Source organism: Nematostella vectensis, chromosome 1 (assembly GCF_932526225.1).
Source record: "Nematostella vectensis chromosome 1, jaNemVect1.1, whole genome shotgun sequence".
Lineage (NCBI taxonomy): Eukaryota > Metazoa > Cnidaria > Anthozoa > Actiniaria > Edwardsiidae > Nematostella > Nematostella vectensis.
The window spans coordinates 5690457-5716411 of NC_064034.1; the positions used below are offsets into that span (position 1 = coordinate 5690457).

General features: G+C 41.2%; 4 protein-coding genes across 8 annotated transcripts; all 4 read left to right on the forward strand.

Moving 5' to 3' along the window:
* Positions 1-41: 41 nt before the first annotated feature.
* LOC116614158 (protein FAM50A) lies at positions 42-5849 on the forward strand. Its single transcript, XM_048723339.1, has 12 exons — positions 42-213; positions 331-412; positions 1221-1317; positions 1432-1529; positions 2125-2204; positions 2470-2536; positions 2983-3044; positions 3506-3582; positions 4100-4154; positions 4748-4867; positions 5167-5277; positions 5471-5849. Exons 1-12 carry the CDS (start codon positions 103-105, stop codon positions 5495-5497), a joined length of 987 nt encoding a protein of 328 aa, XP_048579296.1. The 5' UTR covers positions 42-102; the 3' UTR covers positions 5498-5849.
* Positions 5850-6066: 217 nt separating this feature from the next.
* On the forward strand, positions 6067-10671 carry LOC5506453 (protein rolling stone). Of its 2 annotated transcripts, XM_048723345.1 has the most exons (3): positions 6085-6286; positions 7861-7932; positions 8892-10671. In XM_048723345.1, the coding sequence occupies exon 3, from the start codon at positions 8973-8975 to the stop codon at positions 9681-9683; it is 711 nt and encodes a 236-aa protein (XP_048579302.1). In that variant the 5' UTR covers positions 6085-6286; positions 7861-7932; positions 8892-8972; the 3' UTR covers positions 9684-10671. The 2 variants fall into 2 exon arrangements, with proteins under 2 accessions (XP_032230728.2, XP_048579302.1); XM_032374837.2 differs by lacking the exon at positions 7861-7932 and having other exon boundaries at positions 6067-6286.
* Positions 9559-14411, forward strand: LOC5506455 (G-protein coupled receptor 83). 2 transcript variants are annotated; one of them, XM_001627128.3, is made up of 4 exons: positions 9559-9697; positions 11215-12062; positions 12777-12937; positions 13406-14411. In XM_001627128.3, exons 1-4 carry the CDS (start codon positions 9686-9688, stop codon positions 13525-13527), a joined length of 1143 nt encoding a protein of 380 aa, XP_001627178.2. In that variant the 5' UTR covers positions 9559-9685; the 3' UTR covers positions 13528-14411. The 2 variants fall into 2 exon arrangements, with proteins under 2 accessions (XP_001627178.2, XP_032230726.1); XM_032374835.2 differs by lacking the exon at positions 9559-9697 and having other exon boundaries at positions 11019-12062.
* A 297-nt stretch (positions 14412-14708) lies between these two features.
* LOC5506454 (MFS-type transporter SLC18B1) lies at positions 14709-24177 on the forward strand. Of its 3 annotated transcripts, none has more exons than XM_032374860.2 (16): positions 14709-15012; positions 17207-17305; positions 17530-17603; positions 18326-18473; positions 19076-19147; positions 19597-19687; positions 20048-20110; positions 20282-20355; positions 20632-20730; positions 20936-21033; positions 21810-21905; positions 22006-22080; positions 22194-22260; positions 23568-23594; positions 23981-24015; positions 24088-24177. In XM_032374860.2, the coding sequence occupies exons 1-16, from the start codon at positions 14863-14865 to the stop codon at positions 24134-24136; spliced, it is 1317 nt and encodes a 438-aa protein (XP_032230751.1). In that variant the 5' UTR covers positions 14709-14862; the 3' UTR covers positions 24137-24177. The 3 variants fall into 3 exon arrangements, with proteins under 3 accessions (XP_032230751.1, XP_032230748.1, XP_032230750.1); XM_032374857.2 differs by having other exon boundaries at positions 14711-15012; positions 20045-20110; XM_032374859.2 differs by having other exon boundaries at positions 14713-15012; positions 19079-19147; positions 20045-20110.
* Positions 24178-25955: the final 1778 nt, after the last annotated feature.

Consider the following 25955-nt stretch of genomic DNA (forward strand, 5'->3'; position numbering starts at 1 on the left):
GAGGCTGTCTCTAACTTGATCCAAACATCTTCCGACAGATTTCCGAGGAGTAACCGGGGAGAAATTCCAGTCCCTCGCGGTATTTTACAAAGAAGAAGCAAGATGGCGGAATACAAGGGAGCCTCACGAGAGGGCCAAAGAGCCCAAAACCTGTTAAAAAAGCGTGAGAAAATGAAGGAAGACATGGAAGCTAGGAGAAAAAAGATCGCCGAGGTACTATTGTTACTCTAAAATACTTCATTTCAAGAAAGTATATTAAAAACCAGTTGGTTCTCAATTGTCAATCTCAATGCACTTAAGTTAACATACTTAATTTGTTTCTTTATTCAGGATAACAAAATTGGCGACATTACCAGCAAATTTTCCTCTCAGTATGATGTGGTAGAACAACAACTGAAAGCTAGCACTATCGGTATGTTAATTCCACGAATCTATCCCTCGATAATGCTTATTATATTATGTTGTGATGATGTACATTACGTACGAATCACGTAGGAATCATTATCATCATAGGTCCATCATCACCATTAGTCTCAGCTGTCCGCGTTTTTTAGTTACGTTGCAGAGCTTTTGCTACTGACAAACGTGACAAACAGAGTCTTTTTTTAATGTCATATTATAGTGAGTTTTATGGCAACTTACAAGCAGGAGCGGATACAGGGGGGGGGGGGGGGGGGTGTGGCTCGGTAAATATCCACCCCCTTTTGGAGTAAGAAAAAGTCACTTTGTTTAAAAAAAAATAAATCTCTGACTGACAGGATTAACTGTCCAATTACCTTTGCTGGCTTGACCTTGCTGACGCAACAAATCCAATTCAGTGTGAAGTATTGAGTAAGATCTATGTATTGACCTACCAAGAACCACTTGATCAGTTATAAGCTGTCTGTCCGGCCATCATCCGACCCCCTTTTTGAAATCCTGGATCTGCCCCTAACAGGTTATGTTTCTATCAGTCTCTCCACTTGATTGACCAACTTTTTACACACACCTGCTTTAAGGCCAGGTAAAATCACAAAAAAATTATGCAGCACAGCAGTGAAGGAGTACGTACAATAGATACATATGACACAAATATGGTCACAAAATGAGGGATCTCATTTTAAATTATTTTTAAGTGTATTTTTATTGACAAGTTTGATTTTAGTGTATTATTGTAACAGACTGAATTGTATGGTGAATTATTATTACAAACACAAAAATCCCAAATCTTTTTTTTTCAGGTTTGGTTACTCTTGATGAGATGAAAGCCAAGCGTGAGGTTTTGGTGCGAGAGCATGAGAAACTTTTGGCAGCTCAGCTAAAAGGGGATGAGGAAGAGTATGTGTATTTTTTCTGTTACTGTACATATTTTTTTCTTTTATGCTATCAGTTTTGTATGATTGACCTATTGGTTTTGACATGAATCCAACCAGCTCATTATTATTATTATAGGAATAAAAAATCTAAGAAGGAAAAAAAACGAGAAAAGCAGAAGCAGGCAGCAGCCCTTTCTTTTGCCCTAGAGGAAGATGAAGAGGAGCAAGAAGAAAGTATGTTTTATAAGCTTCCTTAATTTTTTTTTTCTAACTGTCATTTTTAATATTGTTGGTCTTTATTTAAATGGGGGAGGAGGCAGGAAAGAAGTTACTGTAAATGATCTAATAAATGCCCAGGGGGGGTTTATTAAATTTTGATGGTCTGAGGGGTGGGGGGGGGGGGGTGTTCAATAGATAGTAAGCATTTTTTAGAGAGGGGCATTCTTTACAAACTATAACAAGTGCAGTATCTATCAGGATCACAATAAATTATAGCCTGTGTAAAAAGTGTTTCTTTACTATAACCAAGTCTAACCAAGTAGAAGCCAAACTCAAGTTAATTAAATATGATTTGTATTACCGAAATTCCTATGTCATTTGTTTTTAAGCTGAGAGGGAGGGAAGGGGGGGGCATTTATTAGAGTGGGGCATTCATTACAAACTTGTAAGCTGAGGGGTGCATTCATTAGATACAGTAGGAGGCATTCTTCAGATAGGGGGTGTTTATTAGATCATTTACGGTATAAGAAAAAAATGTGAAAATTTTTCCTCTGTATTTTTGTCCCCATCCTATCCTACTCATTTCTAATTATTTTTTTTCTTCTTCAAGTTCCAGTTCCTGTCAAGAAAAAGAAGCCTGGCAAGAATCCAGAAGTTGATACATCTTTTCTTCCCGACAGAGAAAGAGAGGTTGGCCAGACTATTACTAATTTTTACATTTTCAGGGGCGGATCTAGCTTTTCGCTAAGGGGTGGGGGGATGGGGGGTGTTCGCTCAGTGACAAAGGGGGAGGGGAAAATTTTTTTACATATGGCTTTCTGGCATCCCAAAGGGGGGGGGGCTTAAACCCCCTAAAACCCTCCCCCTAGATCCGCTACTGATTTTATTTTTATGAGCATAAAGCATTATTTGTAACTTGTTTATGTATTTTTTCCATGATTCTATTTTGAGATAGGAAAAAGAAAGAGAAGAAAGAAAACAACTTGGCCAAGAATGGCTTGAGCGCCAAGAGAGAATAAAAAGTATGTTTCAGAGAAGTAAATTCTTATTAAGAAAGTTTAAAAGTGGACTTTGTGGTGAGTTTACTGTACTGGAGAGAACATTTAAGTATAAAACAATTAAACACCACCTGAAAAATTGATAAACATTCTGAACCCTGCCAGATAACAGAGTTTAATGCATTACTGAAGACCCCAAAAATGCTCAATAAATCTAATGTAGAAAACACTAAACCTGGTAGTGGCTTGCCCCTGGCAAAAAGGTATTGCACATTTGAAACATTAACTGAGCCAAATGCTGCATAAACTCTATATAAATACAGTCATTTTTCTCTAATACCAACACCCTCAGTGTAAAGAGGGAAATTTTTGTTAGACCCAAAGGTGGACTGTATTTTCACATATTAGAATTGGATATTTTAATTTTCCAATATTAGATGTGCATGTAGTGACCACAGCTTGTGTTTTAGATGAAGATGTACAGATCACCTACAGCTATTGGGATGGATCAGGGCACAGGAGGACATTAACTGTGAGTTGTACAAACAGGGTATAATAGAGTTACAGTAGCTGATGTAACAAGCTGGTTTGGCAAATAATATTCTTCAATGGTCAAGCATTGACTGCTGCACATCACCTAGAGGAGCCACAGGAGCAGATCCAGGGTTTCCCAAAGGAGATGGAGGGGGATGGGGGTCACTTACCCAAATCCAAAATACCAATATTATACAACGTATTGCATTCAAGGCAAATTTGCGAATTTTAATTCCCAAAGATTTTTCTAAAACTTAATTCCTGGGCTCCATGGACCTGCCACTGACTTATCCCCATTCCCTTTAATCCAACCACCTTTATAAAAGTCTCGATGCACTCCTGGAGTGTGGAGCTAGTGGTGTAGGTGTGCAGAGTAAATGGTCCTATGCAGTGCTGGGCAAGGCTCATAGAATTGAGAGATTAGTGCAAATTCCTTACAATGTCTTGCTGTCCTTATAGATGAAAAAAGGCAACACAATAGCACAATTCCTGCAAAGATGTATTGAACAGCTTCGGAAGGATTTCACTGAGTTCCGGTGAGTAAATTAATTGTATTTCTGTACTGTATTATGATAAGGATAATATAAAAACGCCCAAACTGTCGCGATCTCATACCAGAACAATGAATACAATACACCAAAAACTGAAATCGACTCTGCCAAATTTTCGTCTTTAATAAGACTTCTTCAGGGCAGACTGAAGAAGGTGAATCGTTACAAGCTAGTGGCCAACTATTCTGATGTAAATAAGCTTGTAACGATTCACCTTCTTCAGTCTGCCCTGAAGAAGTCTTATTAAAGACAAAAATTTGGCAGAGTCGATTTCCAGTTTTTGGTGTATTGTATTATGATAAGGTGTACAATGTATTTTTATGTTTATATACTACATAAGCCATACAGCTTTACGTCAAGTGTTTTAAGAGTCATATTATAATTTCTTTTTCTATTGCAGGCCATATGCCTGTCTTTTTCTTCTGTGGCCATCTTTAGCACTTGAAAATCCCCATGCCTTTATGTGGCTCACTGTTTGAGGGTGTTCTTATGGTCCTTTTAGGGCCCTCACGACAGAAAACCTCATGTACGTCAAGGAAGATCTTATCATTCCACATGTAAGTATGTCAAGAGAAATTTATGCTGCGTCAGTCCCACCCCGATTTTTATTTTTTACCAAATTGCATTAAAAACCTCGTAATTATAAGATCTTTTAGGGGAGGGGTTTGGTAATTTTTGCTTTTTTGCATTCAACTATTGCTTTTTCAGCTAAAATTTCAACTCAATTTTATTTTACAAAGAATAGCATTTTATCCCTGCAGAATTGCTCTGAGATGTTTTTTCTCGCTTTTTATTTGGCATTTCTTGTCCTTTGAAATATTTGGTTTCTACTCTAAAGTTTAATTAATAACTCTGATATTTATTGGCTTTTGGGCGCAACGTGCGTATATAGCTATCTGTACCAAATATAAAAATCCAAAAAAAAAAAAATCAGAGATTATGTGGGAAATAAATACAATTTTCCAACTCTCAGGGTTTTAGAGCTTCTTGTGCTTCTATCCTGGACACTAGATGTAATTTATGGTCTTTTTTGGTTTATTTTACGTGCCCGGAACAAAATGCTGCGTTATTTATAGTACTGATAATTGCAAATGTGAAAAAGATAATTACTGCATGACCTCTCATTTGTCACTACTCATTTTGTTGCCAGCACCACACATTTTACGACTTCATCATTAACAAGGCGCGAGGAAAGAGCGGGCCACTTTTCAGCTTTGATGTCCACGAAGATGTGCGCATGATCAATGACGCCACCGTAGAAAAGGACGAGGTAAATGATTGGTGGCGATGTTTTATTGACAAAAATGTATATCACGTGAATACTGTAAAAAAATTGAGGTAGCTCCATGGTTTAAGCGCCTAATTTTGCGCGCCGCCTTATTTTAGATGACTAAAAAAAAAAAGAAAGAAAAAAGAAAAAAGGTATTGACAACTCAAGCCAAGACAAGTGCAAGTTAGAAAATCCTTCGCGGCTAAGTGGGAACGCGGCTTCTATTGACTACAGGATATATTTGGACTGAACGCCTCCCCCGTAACTCATTTCCGTGTTTCTATTTGTTTTGTCACCAGTCTCACGCGGGTAAAGTAGTCCTCAGGGGCTGGTACGAGCGTAACAAACACATATTTCCGGCCAGCCGTTGGGAGCCATACGACCCTGAGAAAAAATGGGAGAAATACACGGTAAGTGTGTGTAGCTAAAGCTTGCCCCTACAGACTAACTTTTCTAGCTAAGGCCGTGGCTAAGGTTCTAGGATATGGAAAGAGAACATAGCACTAGAGGGCTCTGGATTTCTTGGAATTTCTTTTACTCTTGGCTATATCGTTTACATTTTTTTCTATTTATTTGTTTTTTTTTTGCTTTTGATGAGCACAGGTGTCTGATGGCCCGAAACCAGTGTGACCGCCTGCCGACATCATTCAAGATCTCCGAGGCGTGGTTGACCCACAGGTCACGTACAGGACGAGAGAGCTGTGGTGCCTCTTCTCACCGCACTACGCCCGTGGGATCTTACACCGTGACAATCGGTGGCCACACTTCCACGTCTCGGCCATAAGGAGAGACAGGGGTGGTGACATAGTGGCATTATTCAGGCTATGGGAAGTTGGCATTCTTCTCTTTTAGGATTGAATAACCCTCACGTATGTACAGTAGACGTGCGTAATACGTGTATCGGCTTTAACGCGCAGAAGTATGCATAACTTATGAGTAGCACGGAAAGAATAAAGTTTTTTTCTGTTCTATTTAGACGCCATCCTCTTGTCCTCGTCACTTTTTATTGCTTCCGAGCAATAAAACCAAGGTAGTCATTTCGATTTTTAATAAATAAATGAACCTGTATAAAAATGTCTTCAAAATGTATAGTGCTTTAATTAATGATTTGGGAGTAGAGCTGAGGTTGATTGCCGCGTCATCGGGAAGTATCCCAGGATACCTTGCGCATCTTGAGTGACGTCACTCATTCTCAGCTGGGGGTCTCCTTACCTTCTGGCGTTTAAAACGCACCACCGCACACGGATACGCTTAGATGCGGGCGGACGACCAAGTAACACAACACAACCGAACTTGGCACGATCTCGGCTAGCAACGCGCCGCGATATCTTATTCCACACATCCAGGATGCGTCAAGAATTCAAGATAAAGAATGTAAAATTGGACTTTCCTGATGTCAAGTCGTTTACTACATCCCCGGTAAGCTACTCTAGTCTCTTAGTACGGGACTGCTTAGCACAGGAAACCGATCGTCATTGTGCCCTCTGATGACAGTACTGAAACCTATACCCAAAACCTTCACGACTCGCAATGCTAATAATAATGCAACAACAAAATGTCCAAGTTGCACTACCGAATGGGGTATTTCTTTACATTATTTGCGGTGAACTTAGCGGATGTTTCCTTATCTTTATGTGTAATAGGGAGATATCCTATCCCTTTAATCATTATCGCAGAAGCTAGATCGCTCCTTAGCCGCACTTCACCCGAGCTGTTGATTAATGCACCGCTCACATTTCCTAAACTGCGGAAATATTTCGCAATTCATACAGGACAGATAATTTTTAAAAATGTTAAACAATAGATAGTTATTACCCTTTGATCGACGTATTGTAGTGGGACTAAGGTCAGGTTTAGGGACTGTTTACATCAGAGAGAAGTCTACACAAATCATGATCGTTCCGTGGTCGAAGTGATTTTTTAAGGGCGTAAACTCTGTCGCCGACGATTTGCGCGTATCTCGAAGCAAAGACTGGCATTAGTCAATGTAAAAGATGGTAGAGAATATTGATATTCTATTGAAGCAAGTAGGACAAAATCCCAATCCGCTCACCTGCATGCCTTTTCCCTATACTATATGTATGTTTACAATTTGTAATATAAAAACTTTACTGTCAACACGTTGATTTAATGTTTACACAATAGCGTCATAACTACTTTTTTACATAATAACTCAAACCGTTTTTTGTTAACGAAGGAAAAAAGTTTCAAAGTAATTTTTCTATCTAGTGCTTAGAGGCGGTGTCTTGAATTTTTCTAGTGGTAAAAGGCTTGCTGTTGAAAACAGTGTCAATTAATAATTTGGAAAACTCGAGCCATATGCTACAAATCCCTCTTAAAATCGCAAACATTTTAACCAGAAACGACAGCACCAAAATTCATCGATGATTGAAAAGGAATCCAGCTGATTTGATTAACCGACACGTATTTGACAACCTCCGCTCTGTTTCTCGCTACAAAGGATTTTAATATTTGCTCAGCAAACACCCTACCAATGTATACGTCGCCCGAGCCTTTGTATTGAGCTGCGGTTGGCGTTTCTTTTATGATAATTGATCACAAGTCAAGTGTTTGGTGACCCTCAGTATCTCTTGCTATCAGGGTCTTTGTGATCCGGATTTCCAGTCTGGCGCGCGACAACAGATTGTACGAGTAGATATGCAAGTCTTTGACATTTTCTGTAGCTCCCCCTCCAAAAAATGTGTATTATATCGCAGTGCCAGTTTCTTGTTAAAAGTCTTAAATACATGTGTATTGAATTATATTTATTGCAGTTTTTTTGTAGTCGGCTCAAAGGAAAGATAAGTATTTACCAAATCTGCCTGACTATATATATATATATATATATATAAAATCCCCTGATGAGTGGGCAACCACGAAACAGACCTGTAGGGAAACCTATGTAGTTTGTATTTTTTCTCAAACCAACACTATATATATATATATATATATATATATATATATATATATATTTTTTTTTTCACTTTTACAAGAGGGCGTGGCGTGGCCAGTCCTTCTCAAGAGGAAGAGGGCCTTCAACCCTTAGCGTGACATAGGAACCTAAGGTACTGTGCGCAAATTAGATGCGCTGTCGGTGATATAGCCCATTTTAAGACCTATCGGTCTATGCCATTGAGATTACTGTAGATAGTTTAGGGAAGGATCGTGAAGATCGAAGGCACTGTTGTTTTGCGAGAGCGGCGAGTGGCACAGCAGTAATATGTGAAATCGGAGAGCTTCCGATGACAAAACTTTAATCAAGTCCTGGGAATCTGACTTTGGAAAGGGGATCTGGTCAAGATCTGCCAAACTGGAGCTGCATGGGTCCAGGCCATTGTTTTCGAAGCTTGAGTGAAAAATATTGGCGCGAAATTTTCCTTCGCAACGCAACTTTGATTTAGAATATCTCGAAAACGAAAAGCTCTCAGGGCTTCATATTCACCTTATAGACAATCGACTGTTAAAATTTAAGGGCAAGTCTTGCCTTTCGTATCGCCTTAACAGTTGGTTAAGGCGATAACCTAGTAGTTTGACAAGCTCATATTTTAACAGTTGGTTGTTCTATCCTCCGAGTGGTATAACATTACGCTCATATTTTTTGAAAAAATGGTGGTTCTTTTCTCCACGTGGTTTAACTAGCTGATATAGGCCACGCGCAAACATGCTGGAACATAGCATTTCCTTGCCTTGTGGTCAGTCGCCAATGCTGGCTGCTGGTTGGCGCTCTTTGTACGGGACTTGTTCTCTCTGCGCTTCGCCTTGGCTAGCTTTGATTTGTAACTGCTCGTTGTCCCCCCCCCTCCGCCCTTAGTGTTTTTACCAGCCCTAATTTATAACATTTCGATAGTGTTTTCTCCCTCCTTGTCTCCTTGTGCCTTAACTTGCTTTAAGTTGTAACTGTTCGCCCCACCCCACCCCACCTCAGTGGTTTTGCCTGCTGTTATTTTTAACAGTTCTCTGATCTCTCTCCCTAGAGGTATTACCAGCCCTTGTTTTTAATAGTTCGTTGTTTTCCCTTCCCTAGTGGTTTTGCCAGCTCATATTCGTCATCTACCGCACGCTCGTGGCTTTGTATGTCACCACGTGGTCAGTCCTCGGCGGAGTGATGAGACTTGATCAGGGCGCACTGTGGTTTATCTTTCTAACAAACTGGAGTTACACAATCCTCAACATTCACTTCATCCTTGGCGCCTGTTTACCCGCCTACCACTACTACAAATGCTCCCCTGGCGCTGCAAGCTCGAAGATAATCGCAACTGATAGCAATGCCAATGACGAGCCCGCGAATCACGTACAGTTGGAGCTCGAGGACCCATGCGCAGTAAACACAAAGTTGACCACTTTACCGCAGAATTCCCGGATGTTTATTTTAGCGTGCAAGGTTTCTTGGGTCGTCTTTAATATCGCGGCAAACGTAGCACCGCTGGTTACATTCATGTACTGGGGATTTAACTATGTGCCTGGGCAATACGTCGACAGCTCCAACATCAACGCGCATGCTCTGAATTGTGTTCTGATGTTTGCTGACGTTATGCTGAGTAACCTCCCGGTGCGTGTGCTGCACGTGATCTATGCACTTGTATGCGGTTTTGCTTACGTCACATTTACAGTCATCTATTGGGCGGCTGGAGGTGTCAATCACGAAGGCAATTCGTACATCTACTCGGCACTGGATTACACAGGAAGCCCGGGCATGGCCGCCACGATGGCTGTGCTTTTTGTGCTCTTGGCCCAGCCTCTTTCTCATTTACTGCTGTACGGTCTCTATTGCTTTAGAGATTGGTTAGTCAAGAGAAGCACGAGAGCAATTGAATAGATATGTCACGTGAGGTATGGAGGTATATTCTAGGTTACTATAACTCTTTCTCGAGAAACCAATGACATATAATTATTTTGTTTTTCATTTTTTTATTCAAATCAACAGCGTTCTCAAATCAACACCATCCATGCTCCTCGCAGCTTCAAATGATTTTTATTTCTCAGCAGTTACGCATAAAGTTTTTTTGTATTGCCCGTCTAGCCATTGTTTCGACGAGATCATCAATCTTTTACCACATTAGATTTCCTTGTTTCCATTAGATTTTCTATTTCTACCCGTTCTTAGTAGTATTGTGATCCAAGTGCAATACCATTTCTAGTATTATAAATTGCTCGTGATCTTCCAGGAGGTCTTGCCGTAAAATGATCTTGAAATGTCAGGGATGGACATATAGCGAACGAATATCCAAGTAAACCAACCATTATTATTTGAGTTTTTGATTGATGATTCTTTCTAACTAAACTTTAATAGTTACGCCTTTTGGAAATATGGTGTTTACAATCGACATTCTTGCTATTGTGGTTTATACTTGCTTTTCTATTTATTTTATTTTCCGATATTATTTGCTAATTAGAATTAATCTAGCTTTAAAATATTTCTTCTAGTCTTATCCATTATATCAATCTCATTAATTTATTTTTACCTCAATTTTACCTGTTAGTTTTATTGTTTGTCTTTTTTTGTCATTGGTGGGGCATTTGGTGCAAGATATTTACACCTCTTCTTTCGTTCGCCGCGGGCAATGTTTCGGTTCCTCATTTGAAGACTAAGTATAATACATTTAATACATTTACAGATGTTCAATTCACCTGAAATACCGGTCAGGAATTGGTAAATAAACAAATTGCAGGATTCCTACCTTATTATTAAATGGGCCTTTGCATTTTGCTTAAGCGAAATTAATTGAATGAATGAAATATTATTGTACCGACAATTTAACTTAATTTGTCGCTTTTGACTAATTAAAGTGCCGAATCTAATGTCATATTTACCGAATCTAATGTCATATTTTGCGTAACTTCTGATTGAAATGCGCATGCGTACTTAACAAATGGTGACTTTGTAACGCTGTCTAAGGTTAAAAAGCTTTTGCTTTTCCCGCTGTGGGACATTAGCGCAATGATATGTGCGTGCTCTTTCCCGATAAATTACAGTGAGCATGACAATCAATTATATTTTATTGCTGTACGTTTAATACACTTATGCGTGTCGCAGCTGACCAAGGGCGGCGAGTAATTCTCATTGGCTCTCTGTACTTTTTATTAACAGCGATTAGCTACGATTCTCTCAATTGGATAATTGCATTCTCCTGCAATTTTAATTTCTTGCCAGCTTCAAGTTTTGTTTAAAAGAACATTCCAAATCGAGAAAGATTATAGTCAATGAAGCGTTCAGAACGGGAACTTTTCAAGAAGGAAAACTTGGAGCACATTTTAAGCTTGCAAAAAAATACACATTTCAAATCATGAGTGATTGGAATAACTCGGTATCACCGGGAAGTAAAATTAACGGATCTCTTTGGGGGCAGGGCGGCACAGCAACAGAAGACGTGTTCAAACTTGTGGCTTGCGGGCTAGTCGGGGTCCTCTCACTTGTGGGTAACATTCTCTTCGTCGTCGTGGTATTCAAGGCTCCTCGTCTGAAGACGGCCACGTTCTACCTGCTGGTAAACATGTCTGTGAGCGACCTGCTCTTCACCTGTATCTCCATGCCGCCCTTCATGGTCAACATCATGGGGCTCGGGCTACTGGTGGGTGGTAGCGCCGGGATCGCTGTCTGCAAGCTACTCAACTCTTCCACGTTTGGATTGATGGCAAGCTCCGTGCTCACGATGACCGCCATCGCGTTCGACCGCTACATCGCCATCATCAAACCGATGAGAAACATTATGAACATGTGCATCCTCAAATGCATTATTGTAATCATTTGGGTTTTAAGTTTAGTCTTCATGATCCCGTTATTCTTTGTCTACGATATGAGCACTGCATCTGGGACTGTTTACTGTGTAGAGGACTGGTCTACTTTGATGCCCGCCGCGCCTCAGCTCGCCTGTAAAATCTATATTATCGCCCTCTTCGTCATCATCTACATAGTGCCGTTCACGGCAATGGCTGTTATGTACTCGTCTATCAGTTATGAACTATGGTACCGCGAGATCCCCGGAAATGTTAACATAGAGAACAAGCTATACGTGCGACACAAGAGGCGGAAGGTAGTGTTGATGCTTGTGCTGGTGCTAGTGGTATTTATCATCTGCTGGTTACCTCTACAGTTGGTCACTTTTTTGTTGTACTTTTCCAGCGTACAAGTCTCTGGCGCTGCGGTATTCACGGTGGAGTTTCTAGTGCGAGCTAATGGAGCGCTCAACCCAGTCTTGTACGTGGTGTTCAGTGACACTTTCCAGGAAGGACTTCTTTCTCTTTGTAGGAAGACGCGGCCAAAGGCGATTATCCCCTTGAAAAGACGCAAGTATTCTCTGTTAAGTACATACAGAGTATGGTCGCGTAAAAGAAATCCTTCCTCGGAAACTAGCATCTGATTTTACATATGATACTATAGAGAGGGGTCAATCGAAACACATGTAGTGCAGAAAGTATATGTCCGTAAAAAAATAATAGTAATGATTATTTTAAGAGTGCATCAAATTGAAATTGAGTTTCTACTCATTATGCTCTCTTGACAAAGTATCGCGTCACGCAGTGCCCACAACATTAGTTTTAAAATGAATAGGATTTATCTATGTCAATTCTGAATACTGATATTAATAATAAAAGGAGCCAGAGCACTGCTTTCTCCTATTTGCATTACCAACTCTTGGCACATATTTTCTTTCGCGCATATTTCATATTTTTTTAACTGTTTCCTTCGGATTTTTATTTTTCCAAATGGTACCAAATCACCTTTTCTGCATTTTATCACTCAATTCTCTACCGCAAATTCATCTACGCCTTCGTAAACCGTGCCATGTGAACATACCATCTGTTAAGATCCCCCAATAGTTTTTTTTCATAGCACTGTGTTGTACTCACAAGAGAAACCACAGACAAGGAGGGAAATCAATTTGATTAAATGGTGACCATTTGACTATAGGCCACCGGAGGTGTACCCGAATATAAGGCGTTCGAGGCTTCACTCGTTTTACCGCAAGCCAAGCAGGTTTTACTCCCAGATGTGTGGACAATGGGGGTGGTTCCGGTTTCAGAACGCGGCTTCACGGCCGTGTGCTACGCTTGCTGCGTCAAATCACAGAAGTAAGTTCACGCAAACAGTCAAGCTACTTTCAGTTGTATTAAAAAGCGGATTTGGTGAGGGCCTTTGGGTGTAGTCAAAATATTTCTTCTGATGGTTATTAACGGAGACCATTTACACCTGTAAAAAGCGCGTGCTGATTGGTTAGTGAGAAAATCGTGCGTTTCGCCCAAGATCATTTGATTCGCCTTACTTAGATAACTTTCCAATACTGTTATCGTCGAAAACGAGTTCGTTGTATCGGAGTTGAAATGACTTGGCCCCTAGGAAACTCGATCTGTCCGAGTTATTGGGATTTCGAGTTATCGAAGTTGAAAAGACTTGGTCCCTAGGAAACTCGATCTGTCCGAGCTAGTGGGGAGTTCGGGTTATCAGGTTATCGGGGTTCACCTGTTATTCTGTCGTCCTTAAGAGCTGAACGCGGCGGGCGCTTTGGTTCCTTAACAAGCTGCATTGTTATCTACCACCAGGTGCAAGATGGTCTACCGTAAAAGATGTAACTGTGCCTAGAAGATCCCGAAGCTGTAGACTCGTCGTCGGCGGCGGACGGCATCACACAGCGCTTTTCCCATCATTATTACATGGCGCTTGAAATTTTTTGTTACGTTGGGGGTGAAAATAAATCGACATTGGTGTGACAACGTAGCAGATGCAATATCAATATTAGAATTTCCTTGGCAAGGAAATTCTAAAAATTCTATGAAAAAAAAGAGAGGAGGGACGAGTCGATTATGCTAGTAAAACTGGCATAATACGCTAGTAGCATTGCTCGCTTTTGATCAAAGTTATGCTCAAATTATGCTCGCTTTTAAAAATTATGATCATTTTTCCGACACAAAAAAAGGGAAAAACAATAAAAATAATTGATCTTTCAACATCAACCCTATGAAATACAAAGCTTTAATGCGAAACTATATTAAATACAAAGCTTTACTGTAAACGCAAACAGAGTTTCAATACTACCGAAGTATCACACTTATCAGAGTACATTATTTTGCTGATCAGGGCTGCACCTGGCGTGACGTCACAACTTTCAATTATCCACCACAGCATGCCCGAATAGAAAGCATCTGAAGGCTTTTGTACCGATATAGCTCGAATAAACCCAATGGTCTTTGCAGACACTTCCATCCTAAGAGTGTTTACCTTTTTATAAAAACAGATGCCCCTGAATTATTTTAGTATTTTTTTTAACACGGGATATAAACAGCAATAAAACACATCTATAGAAAATATTAATGAAAATTGTTTTGAATTGATGACCAGCTTTGAAATAACACGATTTGTATGACCTTTTGCAAGGCGCTAAAACGCTGTATTCTGTTTCCGGCGGATCGAATTTTTTTTACACAAACAAATACGACTATCACCCCTTCTACTGGGGAAAATACGGAAATACAAAATGGAATAAATTTTGAGAAATTTAACGGAAATCCGAAGAAAATTTTATAACTCAAAAATTGAAAAGGTATATTCTAATAATTTAAAAAAAGAACCAACACCCAATCAACCCCCCGACCATTGAAGAACCCCCACGAATCCTTTAAATCGCCACAAACCCCTATATTCACCTCCATTCAGTGCGCTGAATGAGCGAGACGCGCCTTCTAGTGACTTGGTTTGTTTGTAGAACTCGAAGCGCCAGTTAATCATGAATGAGTTAATTCAGCTAGAGTGCCTGCCAGTATATGCACACACATAACGATTCTGTTGAAATTCAAATTTTCAAATACAGATAGTTCAGAGACTGGGACTATCCTAGCGCCCGTGCCTGAGACAATAAGTTACTCGTTATCGTGATCATACAAAACGTATTACGTAATAGACCGCCGTGTTCTCACATGGATCCGAAGGTGACTCTTGTGACAGCGTATATTCAGCATCATAAACAAACGAGCCGACCCAGTCGTTCATTTAGATCACGACAATGGACGAATTCAGCGATTCGGAGAGTCCATCTCTATCGTGTTTCGCACTGATGCGCAAGTTTTTCGTCTTTAGTTTTGTATTTCCTGTCGTTATTTATTTCCTATCGATCGGCTGTGGTGCGCTTCCGACGGCATTTCTTACACATGAGGTAAGATTTAATAAGATTAATATTCCCTTGTGAAAAAATAACGACAAACAGTACACATCACCCAAAGTAACGTTAGAATAAAGCTTATGGAAATACTAAAACTACTAAAGCAATCCTAAGAACACATGAATGGGAGTGTGTGAAGCTGGGTTAATAAATTACCCCTTCTTGTCCGAGGCATTTTTCCCCCGAAATTCCTTAATTCATACGCATGATGTTTTCTGATATATATATTTTTTTATTTGCTCTATTTTCCCCGCAAAAGGTTGTTTAAAAAAACTCCCGCTTGATTCTTCGTTTTATCATTGTATATTGCTAAAAAATTCTTAATATTATTCAAAGCGTGGGAAAAGATGCAAATATAGTTAAAGAATGACACGCTAATAAATTTAAAAACACCTTCAACAATTCAAAACTGATCTTTAGAAACTTTTTTGGCTATGTCTCTAGTCAGTTTTAATCAATTCCATGGCAGTTCAGTTTCATAACAAGCTCAAATTACCCTAAAAGCATTGCTAATGCAATGCCGTAGCAGGCCTCGAAATACTGGGGGTGGGGGGGGGGGGGCAATTTAGGCACAGCCACGCCCCTACTGATCATTTCCTTATAATTGTTTAACATATTCGGGGGGGGGGGGGGGGGCACGTGCCCCCAGTGCCTTACCCCTGCTACGGCCCTGTAGTACCTAATACGTGGAATGAAGCATTGCAAGAAAGAGAACCATGCGAACACGCAATCTCACGAACAATGTACTCGCGCACACACTACCTCACGAACACGCGACTCAGGGACACGCAACTCACGAACACGTGACTCAGAAACCCGCAACTTCACGAACACGTGACTCATAAACCCGCAACTTCACGAACACGTGACTCACAATTATGGAACTCGCGAACTCGCAACCTCACGAACACGCGACTCAGGAACACGCAACATCACGAACACGTGACTCACAATTATGTAACTCGCGAACACGCAACCTCACGAACACGCGACTTAGAAACACGCAACATCACGAACACGTGACACACAATTATGTAACTCGCGAACACGCAACCTCACGAACACGCGACTCAAGAACACGCAACATCGCGAACACGCAACCTCACGAGCACGCGACTCAGAAACACGCAACATCACGAACACGTGACTCACAATTATGGAACTCGCGAACACGCAACGTCACGAACACGCGACTCAGGAACACGCAACATCACGAACACGTGACTCACAATTATGTAACTCGCGAACACGCAACCTTAGGAACACGCAACCTGACGAACACGTGACTCACAATTATGGAACTCGCGAACACGCAACCTCACGAACACGCGAATCAGGAATAGGCAACATCACCAACACGTGACTCAGAAACACGCAACATCACGAACACGTGACTCAGAAACACGCAACATCACGAACACGGGACTCAAGAATATGGAACTTGCCAATACGCAACCTCACGAACACGTAACTCAGGAACACAAACATCACGAACATGTGACTAACAAATGTGGAACTCGCGAACACGCAACATCACAAACACGTGTTTAATGAGCACGCAGCTTATAGAAACGTTACGTTTCAGGCGGAGCAGCATGGCGTTAGCTCTACGGTCAGCGGATTGATCTTCGGAATTTACTCATTGGTCTTTCATCTTTAGAAACTTTTTTGGCTATGTCTCTAGTCAGTTTTAATCAATTCCATGGCAGTTCAGTTTCATAACAAGCCCAAATTACCCTAAAAGCATTGCTAATGCAATGCCGAGGCAGGCCTCGAAATACTGGGGGTGGGGGGGGGGGCAATTTAGGCACAGCCACGCCCCTACTGATCATTTCCTTATAATTGTTTAACATATTGGGGGGGGGGGGGGGGCACGTGCCCCCAGTGCCTTACCCCTGCTACGGCCCTGTAGTACCTAATACGTGGAATGAAGCATTGCAAGAAAAAGAACCATGCGAACACGCAATCTCACGAACAATGTACTCGCGCACACACTACCTCACGAACACGCGACTCAGGGACACGCAACTCACGAACACGTGACTCAGAAACCCGCACCTTACGAACACGTGACTCAGAAACCCGCAACTTCACGAACACGTGACTCACAAATGTGGAACTCGCGAACACGCAACATCACAAACACGTGTTTAATGAGCACGCAGCTTATAGAAACGTTACGTTTCAGGCGGAGCAGCATGGCGTTAGCTCTACGGTCAGCGGATTGATCTTCGGAATTTACTCATTGGTCGCCTTCATGGCTTGTCCTGCCATAGGCACATATCTGGTAGGTAGACATGCCCCAATTCAGCAGATCAGGTTATCCATAAGGATCCACTCAAATAATATAACATTTTCCGCCTTCCCTCTCCTGGACATTGTTTTGTCATTGACGCTCTAAGATTGACAGGGTTACCTTTGAACTCCCGCCCCCTTGCTCATCTAATTTGATAGTCGTAGACTTATTCCTATTATTCAGTTCCCATACATATCTAAATATCGTCTGTCTAGATTCCAAGGTTCGGTCCAAAAGCTGTCTTGATGTGCGGACTCGTGGTGAATGGAGCGGCTCAGCTAGCGTTTGCGTAAGAGTTATAATAATATATTATCATCATCATCATCATCACCACCATCATCATCCATATCAAACATATTCCCTATGGATAGTGTCCTTCGTATGCATTGCCTTATATGGGCATAGATGCCCATATTTAGAAGAGCTAAAGTTTTCCCGCTCCCTGATCTCCAGAAAACATGATGAAAAATGCTGATCCCTGTCAATTTGAGACTCGAGGCAAAAATGTGTAAAAAAAAAACATTATCGCTTGGTCAAATCTTTATCACACAAGCCTTGAAAAGCCCTTAGACCCAGGCCTCCAAGAGATTGGCCGAGCGAGTTTTAAGGTCACCCAAATATTGATATGATCATCATCATTATCATCATCATCATCATCATCATCATCATCATCATCATCATCATCATCATCATCATCATCATCATCATCATCATCATCATCATCATTATCATTATTACTTGCAAAAAAATTAAAAAGTGGGGGTTGACACGAAGAGACAAACAAAAGAACAACAAGAACAACAAACAAACAAAAACATAAACGTTAAATAATAATTAACATAAATAATTAGTCACATTATTCACTTTTTGTGGAAATTTTACGCATTTCTCTTCTTTTTCTGCCGGAAATAATAATCAAGTATAACCTTTTCCAGGTTCGCGGATTTGACTTGGTTAATTTTATTTGTTCTTAACTATCACACAAGCTTCAGTCTTTTTTATTTGTGCTAGTTTTACTATACGATTGCCGAAGGGCGCAGTGTTTGCCGGGATATGTTTCCTTATACGGGCAATCAGCGCACTGGGCGCGGCTGCGTGCGAAAACAGCGTCATCTCTATCACGATTGGACAGTTTAGAAGCCACGTGCCCACAGTTATGGTAGGTTGTGTGATTTGCGTGATTATAAAAGAAGATTATCAGGTTGTTATAAAGCCCTATCCCTACCTAAAGTGAGCAAATAATCTCGTAAATAATCCATGTATGGCCCGTATCAATTTCTTTTTTTTTTAGGGGGGGGGGGGGGTGCGAAATCTGATATAGTGGACCTAATATGTTCCCAGTGGTGGTGGGGGGGGGGGGGGGGGGGGAGGGTGGGGTGGTGGTGAGTTTTCTGATAAAAATCTGAGCACCCCCGAAAGAATAAAAAGGTTTTTTAATGCCATTACAGTATCTCCACGGGACGTTTATTATCAGGTTTGGCCACAAAAAAGCTTGGCTTTTAGATTTATGACATACTTGCAAAGTGATCTAGGATGCCATATTTTTAAAATCTAATTTGCTCATGCTATGTAATTTTCTCTACAAACGACAAACGTCTATTGCGATCCGCGAGTGGACTTTCCGCCGATATGTTAAGGGGTGCGGGCTTGCTAAAAGAAGGCTTAAATAAAGACACTTTTTCACGTCGCATCACAAGTAAATTATCGTTTTGTTTTTTAATTCGCGATGTCTTTATTTTAATATATCGTCTGTGTTATAAGCAGAGTGTTGTCGAGATGAGTTCAGGCCTTGGCTTCACTGTAGCGCCAGTCCTGGGCGGAGCACTATTCGAGGTAAGTTAACCACTAACTGCGAGTCAGATAACTCTCCATTGCTATGTCTCTAGAACCTCAGTCCATAAAGTCGTCATCTCAAAACGGATAACTGAGGAGAATAAAAGTGGCGGCCCAATGCGACCTGACCTTCCATGCGATTAACGGGCCTCTTTTAAAAACAATATTAAGATTTTGTTTATGCACTAAAAAGCTCACATAAACATCAGATATAGCTGGAAACTTCGACTTTTTGCCGTTTTAAATACCAAAATATCTTATTTGCGAGGTAATTTTATAGATGGTTTTAGTAGGAACTTGAAAGTAAGTGCCGTATAGCCGAGTACCCATTATAGGCCAGTCTCGTTTAGGCGAGTTCGAATGCATCTTATTTATCGCATCTTTAAACAAGAGGAATTGTTTTTCTCGATATCTAGCCTATCTAGCCTATCTGTGTTTCTTATTTCTAGATCGGTGGCTGGAAAGCTCCATTTCTTGCTGTGTCATGCTTCCTCGTGCTTTCCGTGTTTCTTGTTTGGTATTTTCTACGAGACGTAACAGGTCAGCCATTTAATATGTATGCCAACATAGGTCTGCCGGGAATAAGGCAGGAAGAGGCTGGCGATTTATAAAATGACACTCGTAAATCGCGACCTCTGATTGGTCACGCGCGCTCAACAAAACTTGATTGTAACGTTGTAACGTAAGAAACATTTTTATTGTTGTATAAAAAAAATAGATGTCATTTTTTGTGCGTCTGTCCTCTAACAGAGTCGACTGCGTCTCGTTGCTTTCTTTTTTGTTCATGACACGCTGGGACGTCATCTGTGCACCTACTACAGGACAGACGCACGCAAAAATGAGTTCTATAGACGCTTGTAAGATTTGGCCTCACTCATCATGGATTCTTTTTATCAGAAGACTTCGCAGAAAGTCAAGTTAATCTGAAGAAAGCGTTGAAGGTACCTGGCGTGGTGATCACAAGTAAGTTCACTGAATTTTAGCCTAACATCAAAAGATGTTTGAAGAAGTAACAGGCTAGTTTTCCGTTCAGCCAGATGCCTTTAGTAGCGTAACAGATGAATTTGCGACTAATGTGGAATTAGCGGGAATGATAAATGTCGCTACCTCTCACAGTCCTGTTTCTGTTTGTAGTTCTAGTACTTATAATAGGAACAATCGCCTACACGTGGTTCAATGTGACTCTCGACCCGTACGGCAAGGACGAGGTAGTGTAGCTATTCTATACCCGTTTCACTGTATATTTTCAATTACATTTAGTTTTACAGATGTGGTAGTTATGTGGCTCGGTTGACACAATTCCATACACAATTCTATACCCGTTTCACTGTATATTTTCTCTCACATGTCGTGATTACTTTACACACTTCTATACATTTTGCTTGTTCTTAGGTGTCATGTGTACCACTCCTATAGCCTTTAACACAATTTCATACCTGTTCCTACTTGTGCTCTCTCACATGTATCGTGTGGTGATCTTGCAGCTCGGTCTTAACTCAGCAGAGATCGGGCTTCTGTTTTTAATCCCTGCCCTTTCCTATGCGCTATCTACGCCGGTAGCAGGCTACGTTTGCGCAAAAACGGTGAGTGGGCGTTACATTTCTATAGAGAGTTTATCTCGACAACATGATGAATACACGTGGAGAAGGCTCATGGGAATTTGCTAGTCCGTTGTTGATCCGACTTTCGTGTTGGATGTTTCCATAGGCTATGACATCATCATCGTCGTCGTCGTCGTCGTTGTTGTTGTTGTTGTTGTTGATGCTGTTATTATTATTTTTTTTACAGCGTGCCTTTAGGACATGCATGATTATTGGCTTCTTAGTGCTTAGTGCTGGTCTGATGATGACTGGACCGGCTCCATTCTTCACTCTACTCCCTCAAAGGTAAGTCCCTCCCATTAACCTAAACTGCCTCTCCTCTTCGCGCTCTGTTTCGCATAAGGCCTGTTTCCCTTTGTAGCCGCTGGAGAGCCTTGGTCGAGTTTAGTGACCGCTACTGCTAAGGAGAGCACCCGATTTCTTTTAGGGAGTGTTGAATATTAAATACACTGGGGGAGAGGATGAAAGATTGAACAACCCACAGGATTTCAGTAGGATACCCCCTTTAGAAAGCCCATTTTTAGGGTTGTTAAAAAAAATTCGCAGCCCCTTAGGATGGCACCTAAGAAGAATCGCTAAACCTAACTCCTATTGCAAAATATCTTGACGTTTGTCCTTTACACGTTCTTTATAAGAAAGCGTTATAAAAACGTTCTTGGTTTGTCCTTTACACGTTTGTTTGTAACATAGCATCGTTGTTGGTTTATCCTTTACACGTTCTTTATAACATAGCATCGTTGTTGGTTTGTCCTTTACACGTTCTTTATAAAAGAGCATCGTTGTTGGTTTGTCCTTCACACGTTCTTGATAACATAGCATCGCTTGTTGGTTTATCCTTTACACGTTCTTGTTAACATGTCATCGTTGTTGGTTTGTCCTTTACACGTTCTTTAAAATTGCATCGTCGTTGGTTTGTCCTGTTCGCGTTCTTTATCTGTTTATAGCATGGCATCGTCGTTGGTTTGTCCTGTTCACGTTCTTTATAACAGATCATCGTTGTTGGTTTATCCTTCACACGTTCTTTATAACATAGCATCGTTGGTTTGCGAATCCTCCTCTAGGAAGGTGTGGCTGTTGGGCGTGGCGCTGGCTGTGAGTGGGGTGTCCTGCACCCTGTGTTTCGTACCCGCCATGCCAGAGATGCTACATTGCTGTTAGTAAGTACTTAGGTCCCCCGATATCGAACATTTTTTCTGAAAAGGCTTATAATCACTGGTCGTGCCAATTTGCCTTGAATATAATTACGTATCCCCATAGCGCTAGAGGTTTCCCAGCCGACGCATCGACAGACTCTCTACTTTCCGGATTACTCACAGGAGCACAGAATCTCGGGTTTGTGGCCTTACGATACTTCAACATCTTTTATTTTTTTTAAACCTAGTATCAGCACTGTTTCTTTGATCTTGTTTACATTTAATGACTTGATACCTATATTTCACTTGCAGAGGCTTCGTTGGACCAGTTTTGGGTGGGGCTCTAATGCAGTATTTCGCCTTCCGGTGGACAGCAGCGGTAAGACACGTGACGTCTAACATGTTACTGACAGTGGAAGGGGAAAAAGTGGCAAGGTTATTACGACGTAACAACTATGCTAACAGAAGACTGACAGGGAGAGGGGACAGAAGTGGTAAGCTACAATCACGTGACGACTTACATGCTAACAAAAGACTGATATGGGAAGGGAACAGGAGCGGTAAGACACGTGAAGACTAACATGCAACTGACAAAAGGAGAGGTTAGAAGTGGAAAGTTACAACCACGTGACAACTTACATGCTACCACTGACAGGGGAGGGGACAGAAGTGGAAAGTTACAACCACGTGACGACTTACATGCTACCACTGACAGGGGAGAGGACAGAAGCGGTAAGTTACAATCACGTGACGACTAACATGCCACCACTGATAGGGGAGGGGACAGAAGCGGTAAGTTACAACCACGTGACGACTTACATGCTACCACTGACAGGGGGAGAGGACAGAAGCGGTAAGTTACAATCACGTGACGACTTACATTCTACCACTGACAGGGGGAGAGGACAGAAGCGGTAAGTTACAACCACGTGACGACTTACATTCTACCACTGACAGGGGGAGAGGACAGAAGCGGTAAGTTACAACCACGTGACGACTTACATTCTACCACTGACAGGGGGAGAGGACAGAAGCGGTAAGTTACAACCACGTGACGACTTACATTCTACCACTGACAGGGGGAGAGGACAGAAGCGGTAAGTTACAATCACGTGACGACTAACATACCACCACTGACAGGGGAGGGGACAGAAGCGGTAAGTTACAACCACGTGACGACTTACATTCTACTGACAAAAGGAGGGGACAGAAGTGGAAAGTTACACATACCACGTGATGACTAACACTGTAACAAAAGACTGACAGGGGAAGGGGGGACAGGAGCGGTAAGACATGTGACGACTAACATGCAACTAACAGGGGGAGGGGATAGAAGTGGTAGGTAACAACCACGTGACGGCTAACATGCTAGCACTGACAGGGGGAGGGGACAGAAGTGGAAATTCACAACCACGTGACGACTAACATGCTATTTACAAAAGGAGGGGACAGAAGTGTTGAGTTACAACCACGTGACGACCAATATGCTAACAGAAGACTGACAGGGGGAGGGGACAGGAGCGGTAAGACACGTGACGGCTAACATGCAACTGCCAGGGGGTGGGGACAGAAGTGTTAAGTTACAACCACGTGACGAAAAACATGCTACCTATAGGGAAGGGAGTGCTGCTAAGATGTAGTATCTTTGCGAATATAAAGCAAAAGTATTTATTTTGTATTTCTTAGATAATTGGATTTGTGACACTTTTCCAGGTAAGCTTTGTCTGTGCACAGTAAGGGATTCAGGCAACATCAACCTGTTACGTTGTTACGTTTACGACATGTTGACAAAAGAGAGCAAGTCTTACAATAGCCCCTCCTCGAGTGGCGCTCTTTGCATGCTCAAGAGTGTTTAAGGCCTTTGAATAGTACCTTACAGTAGATTTGAGTTGGACTACTACCGTAACAGCAGTACCACCAAGATCTACAAAATAAAATGATTCGAGCACTAGCTCGCTAGAAATATAAAGAAAACGATACATTGATGCCAGAATTGATTCAGAGAGAGACATTTACAGGAGGGGACATTTTATACATGTTTTCCCAGTTCCCCCACAAAAGGGGAAACATACTATTTTCTAATTGTACCTCTCATTTAGATGGCCGTCTTAATCATATATGGTATATGCACCAGGTAAGTTCTTGTTTTGGAAATTTGTCTAAAATAAATAATTGTTATAAATAATTCTTTTCTTTTGTTTTTCAGACAAAATCAGCTGGATTATGAAGAAACTAGACCATTAATTATAAATTAATTAATTTGAAAAATTAAAGATTGAAGAACCTTTGTAAAAAACTTTGTTTTTTTTTATAAAGGGAAATGAATGCCAGTCGGCTTCGACTCGACACATATGCATTTCCTTGTTTGCTGCTCGCCATTCCTAGCGGAAAGCGCGCTCATTTGCTTACGAACTGATTCAAGTGGATCGAGTGAAGCAGGCAAGGGCAGTAGAAACAGTGTTAGGCTAAATTCTGATAATTAACCACGAAATTACCCTCTAATTTGGCTGAAATGTGCCTTATTCTACGAGCAGCTCTCCGTGTTAACTTAAATATCCCGGTCTTGTTACGAGGCGTATTCTACGACCAGCTCTCCGTGTTAACTTAGATATCCCGGTCATGTTACGAAGCGTATTCTAAGCTACTACCCCGTGATGCGTGAACAGTTCCCGACGAGCTAGCCGAAACGTGCCCGACGTTTTTGCTATTTGTATATACAAATTCATTCTAGGGGTGAGTGCAGTGCGCTGTAATGCCCCTCTAAAGATTACAAGGCATAATCTTAAATTGTTTTTGAAAGGCAGACCACGTAGTTCACCTATACTATGTGAAAACATTAGTAGATTCGCCGACGTATATTAGTTTTATAGTTTTTAAAAGGCAGAGCACGTAGTTCACTATGCTATATAAAAACAATAGTAGATTCGCTGACGTTTCGATATTAGTTTTAGTTTTCAAAAGGCAGACCACATAGTTCACCAGCATGCTATATGAAAACAATAGTAGAATCGCTGACGTTTCGAGATAAATTTGAGCAAAGGAATCATGGGGGCTGATTGAATATGACTGGAGCGCTTTTTTTTTTTTTGCGTCTTTGTCGGAAATCGCTAGGCATGACGTGCGTAAGCTTGGCTCAGCCACTAGCTAAGGATTTATTGTCATTAATCATCCAGCTGGGATCTTGCTCTCCAACCATTTGAAAGACGCTAAATGTGTACAAGACAAGGCATCCGGGTAGACCCGCAATCACGAGACGATTGTCTGCAAGGGAATATTTACTGATTTTTCTAGAAAGAGATCGCCCATCTGCAGAACCTACAGGTGCAAGTTCTATGAGAGATTATTGAAAAGTGTCTGCAATTATTATCTAAAGGAAATGCCGGTCGCAGAGATGATTTTGACTTGTATTTCCTTGGCTGGGATTGTTCTATTGAATACACAACTGCTTTGCTGTATCGTGAAACTTGAAAAAATGGAAAAGGGAAGAGCACAAAAACGAAAAAGAAAGAGGTCGAACTATTGGGACACAACGCACCAAGAATCCACAGACACATCCTCAGATACTCAGGCGACGATCCGTGACATCCGCTGCGATTATTGATGGTGACTGTCGGTAGATAGCAAAGGGAACAACTATATTGGACCCTGGACGATGCATTAACAAAGATAGCGGCGATGTAAAATAAAATGAGTTTTTAAGTCGTTTTCGAGTATCAAGTTCGTTATTGCTATGTGCCGCAATAAATGAGTGTTTCAACAAAAATGCAGATTTAACATAAATGCCCACTTGAAGGTTAATTTAAAAAAGGGGGAAGGGGTACGGCCAATACGCATTTCCAGGCGGACAAATTCAAACAGGGGTGGTGAGGAGTCTTACAAATAGGCATCTCACGATTGAAATAACCGCTAAGAGAGTTTTATTTTGAATTCCGTGATACATAAAGCCAAGAGAGTAAGCACGGCATCGCGCACGCAAAGCTATACTCGCCGCAGGGTATGTTTGCTTCAAGAAAGTGGTCCCCAAGAACGAAAAGTCACGCACGATCCACGAACCGTGAAATTCTAAAATGTAAT

What these genes read in the sequence shown, in the direction of transcription:
- LOC116614158 (XM_048723339.1), top strand. Translation starts at nt 103, where the DNA reads ATGGCGGAATACAAGGGAGCCTCACGAGAGGGCCAAAGAGCCCAAAAC. An exon ending in GGAGAAAAAAGATCGCCGAG is followed by an intron (nt 214 to 330) that starts GTACTATTGTTA and finishes TTCTTTATTCAG; the next exon opens with GATAACAAAATTGGCGACAT. An exon ending in AAGATCTTATCATTCCACAT is followed by an intron (nt 4,155 to 4,747) that starts GTAAGTATGTCA and finishes TTTTGTTGCCAG; the next exon opens with CACCACACATTTTACGACTT.
- LOC5506453 (XM_032374837.2), top strand. Translation starts at nt 6,215, where the DNA reads ATGCGTCAAGAATTCAAGATAAAGAATGTAAAATTGGACTTTCCTGAT. An exon ending in AGTCGTTTACTACATCCCCG is followed by an intron (nt 6,287 to 8,891) that starts GTAAGCTACTCT and finishes TCCCTTCCCTAG; the next exon opens with TGGTTTTGCCAGCTCATATT.
- LOC5506455 (XM_032374835.2), top strand. Translation starts at nt 11,152, where the DNA reads ATGAGTGATTGGAATAACTCGGTATCACCGGGAAGTAAAATTAACGGA. An exon ending in GGAGCGCTCAACCCAGTCTT is followed by an intron (nt 12,063 to 12,776) that starts GTACGTGGTGTT and finishes ATTTGACTATAG; the next exon opens with GCCACCGGAGGTGTACCCGA. An exon ending in TGCTGCGTCAAATCACAGAA is followed by an intron (nt 12,938 to 13,405) that starts GTAAGTTCACGC and finishes ATCTACCACCAG; the next exon opens with GTGCAAGATGGTCTACCGTA.
- LOC5506454 (XM_032374857.2), top strand. Translation starts at nt 14,863, where the DNA reads ATGGACGAATTCAGCGATTCGGAGAGTCCATCTCTATCGTGTTTCGCA. An exon ending in ACAGGAGCACAGAATCTCGG is followed by an intron (nt 22,081 to 22,193) that starts GTTTGTGGCCTT and finishes TTTCACTTGCAG; the next exon opens with AGGCTTCGTTGGACCAGTTT. An exon ending in ATATATGGTATATGCACCAG is followed by an intron (nt 24,016 to 24,087) that starts GTAAGTTCTTGT and finishes TTTGTTTTTCAG; the next exon opens with ACAAAATCAGCTGGATTATG.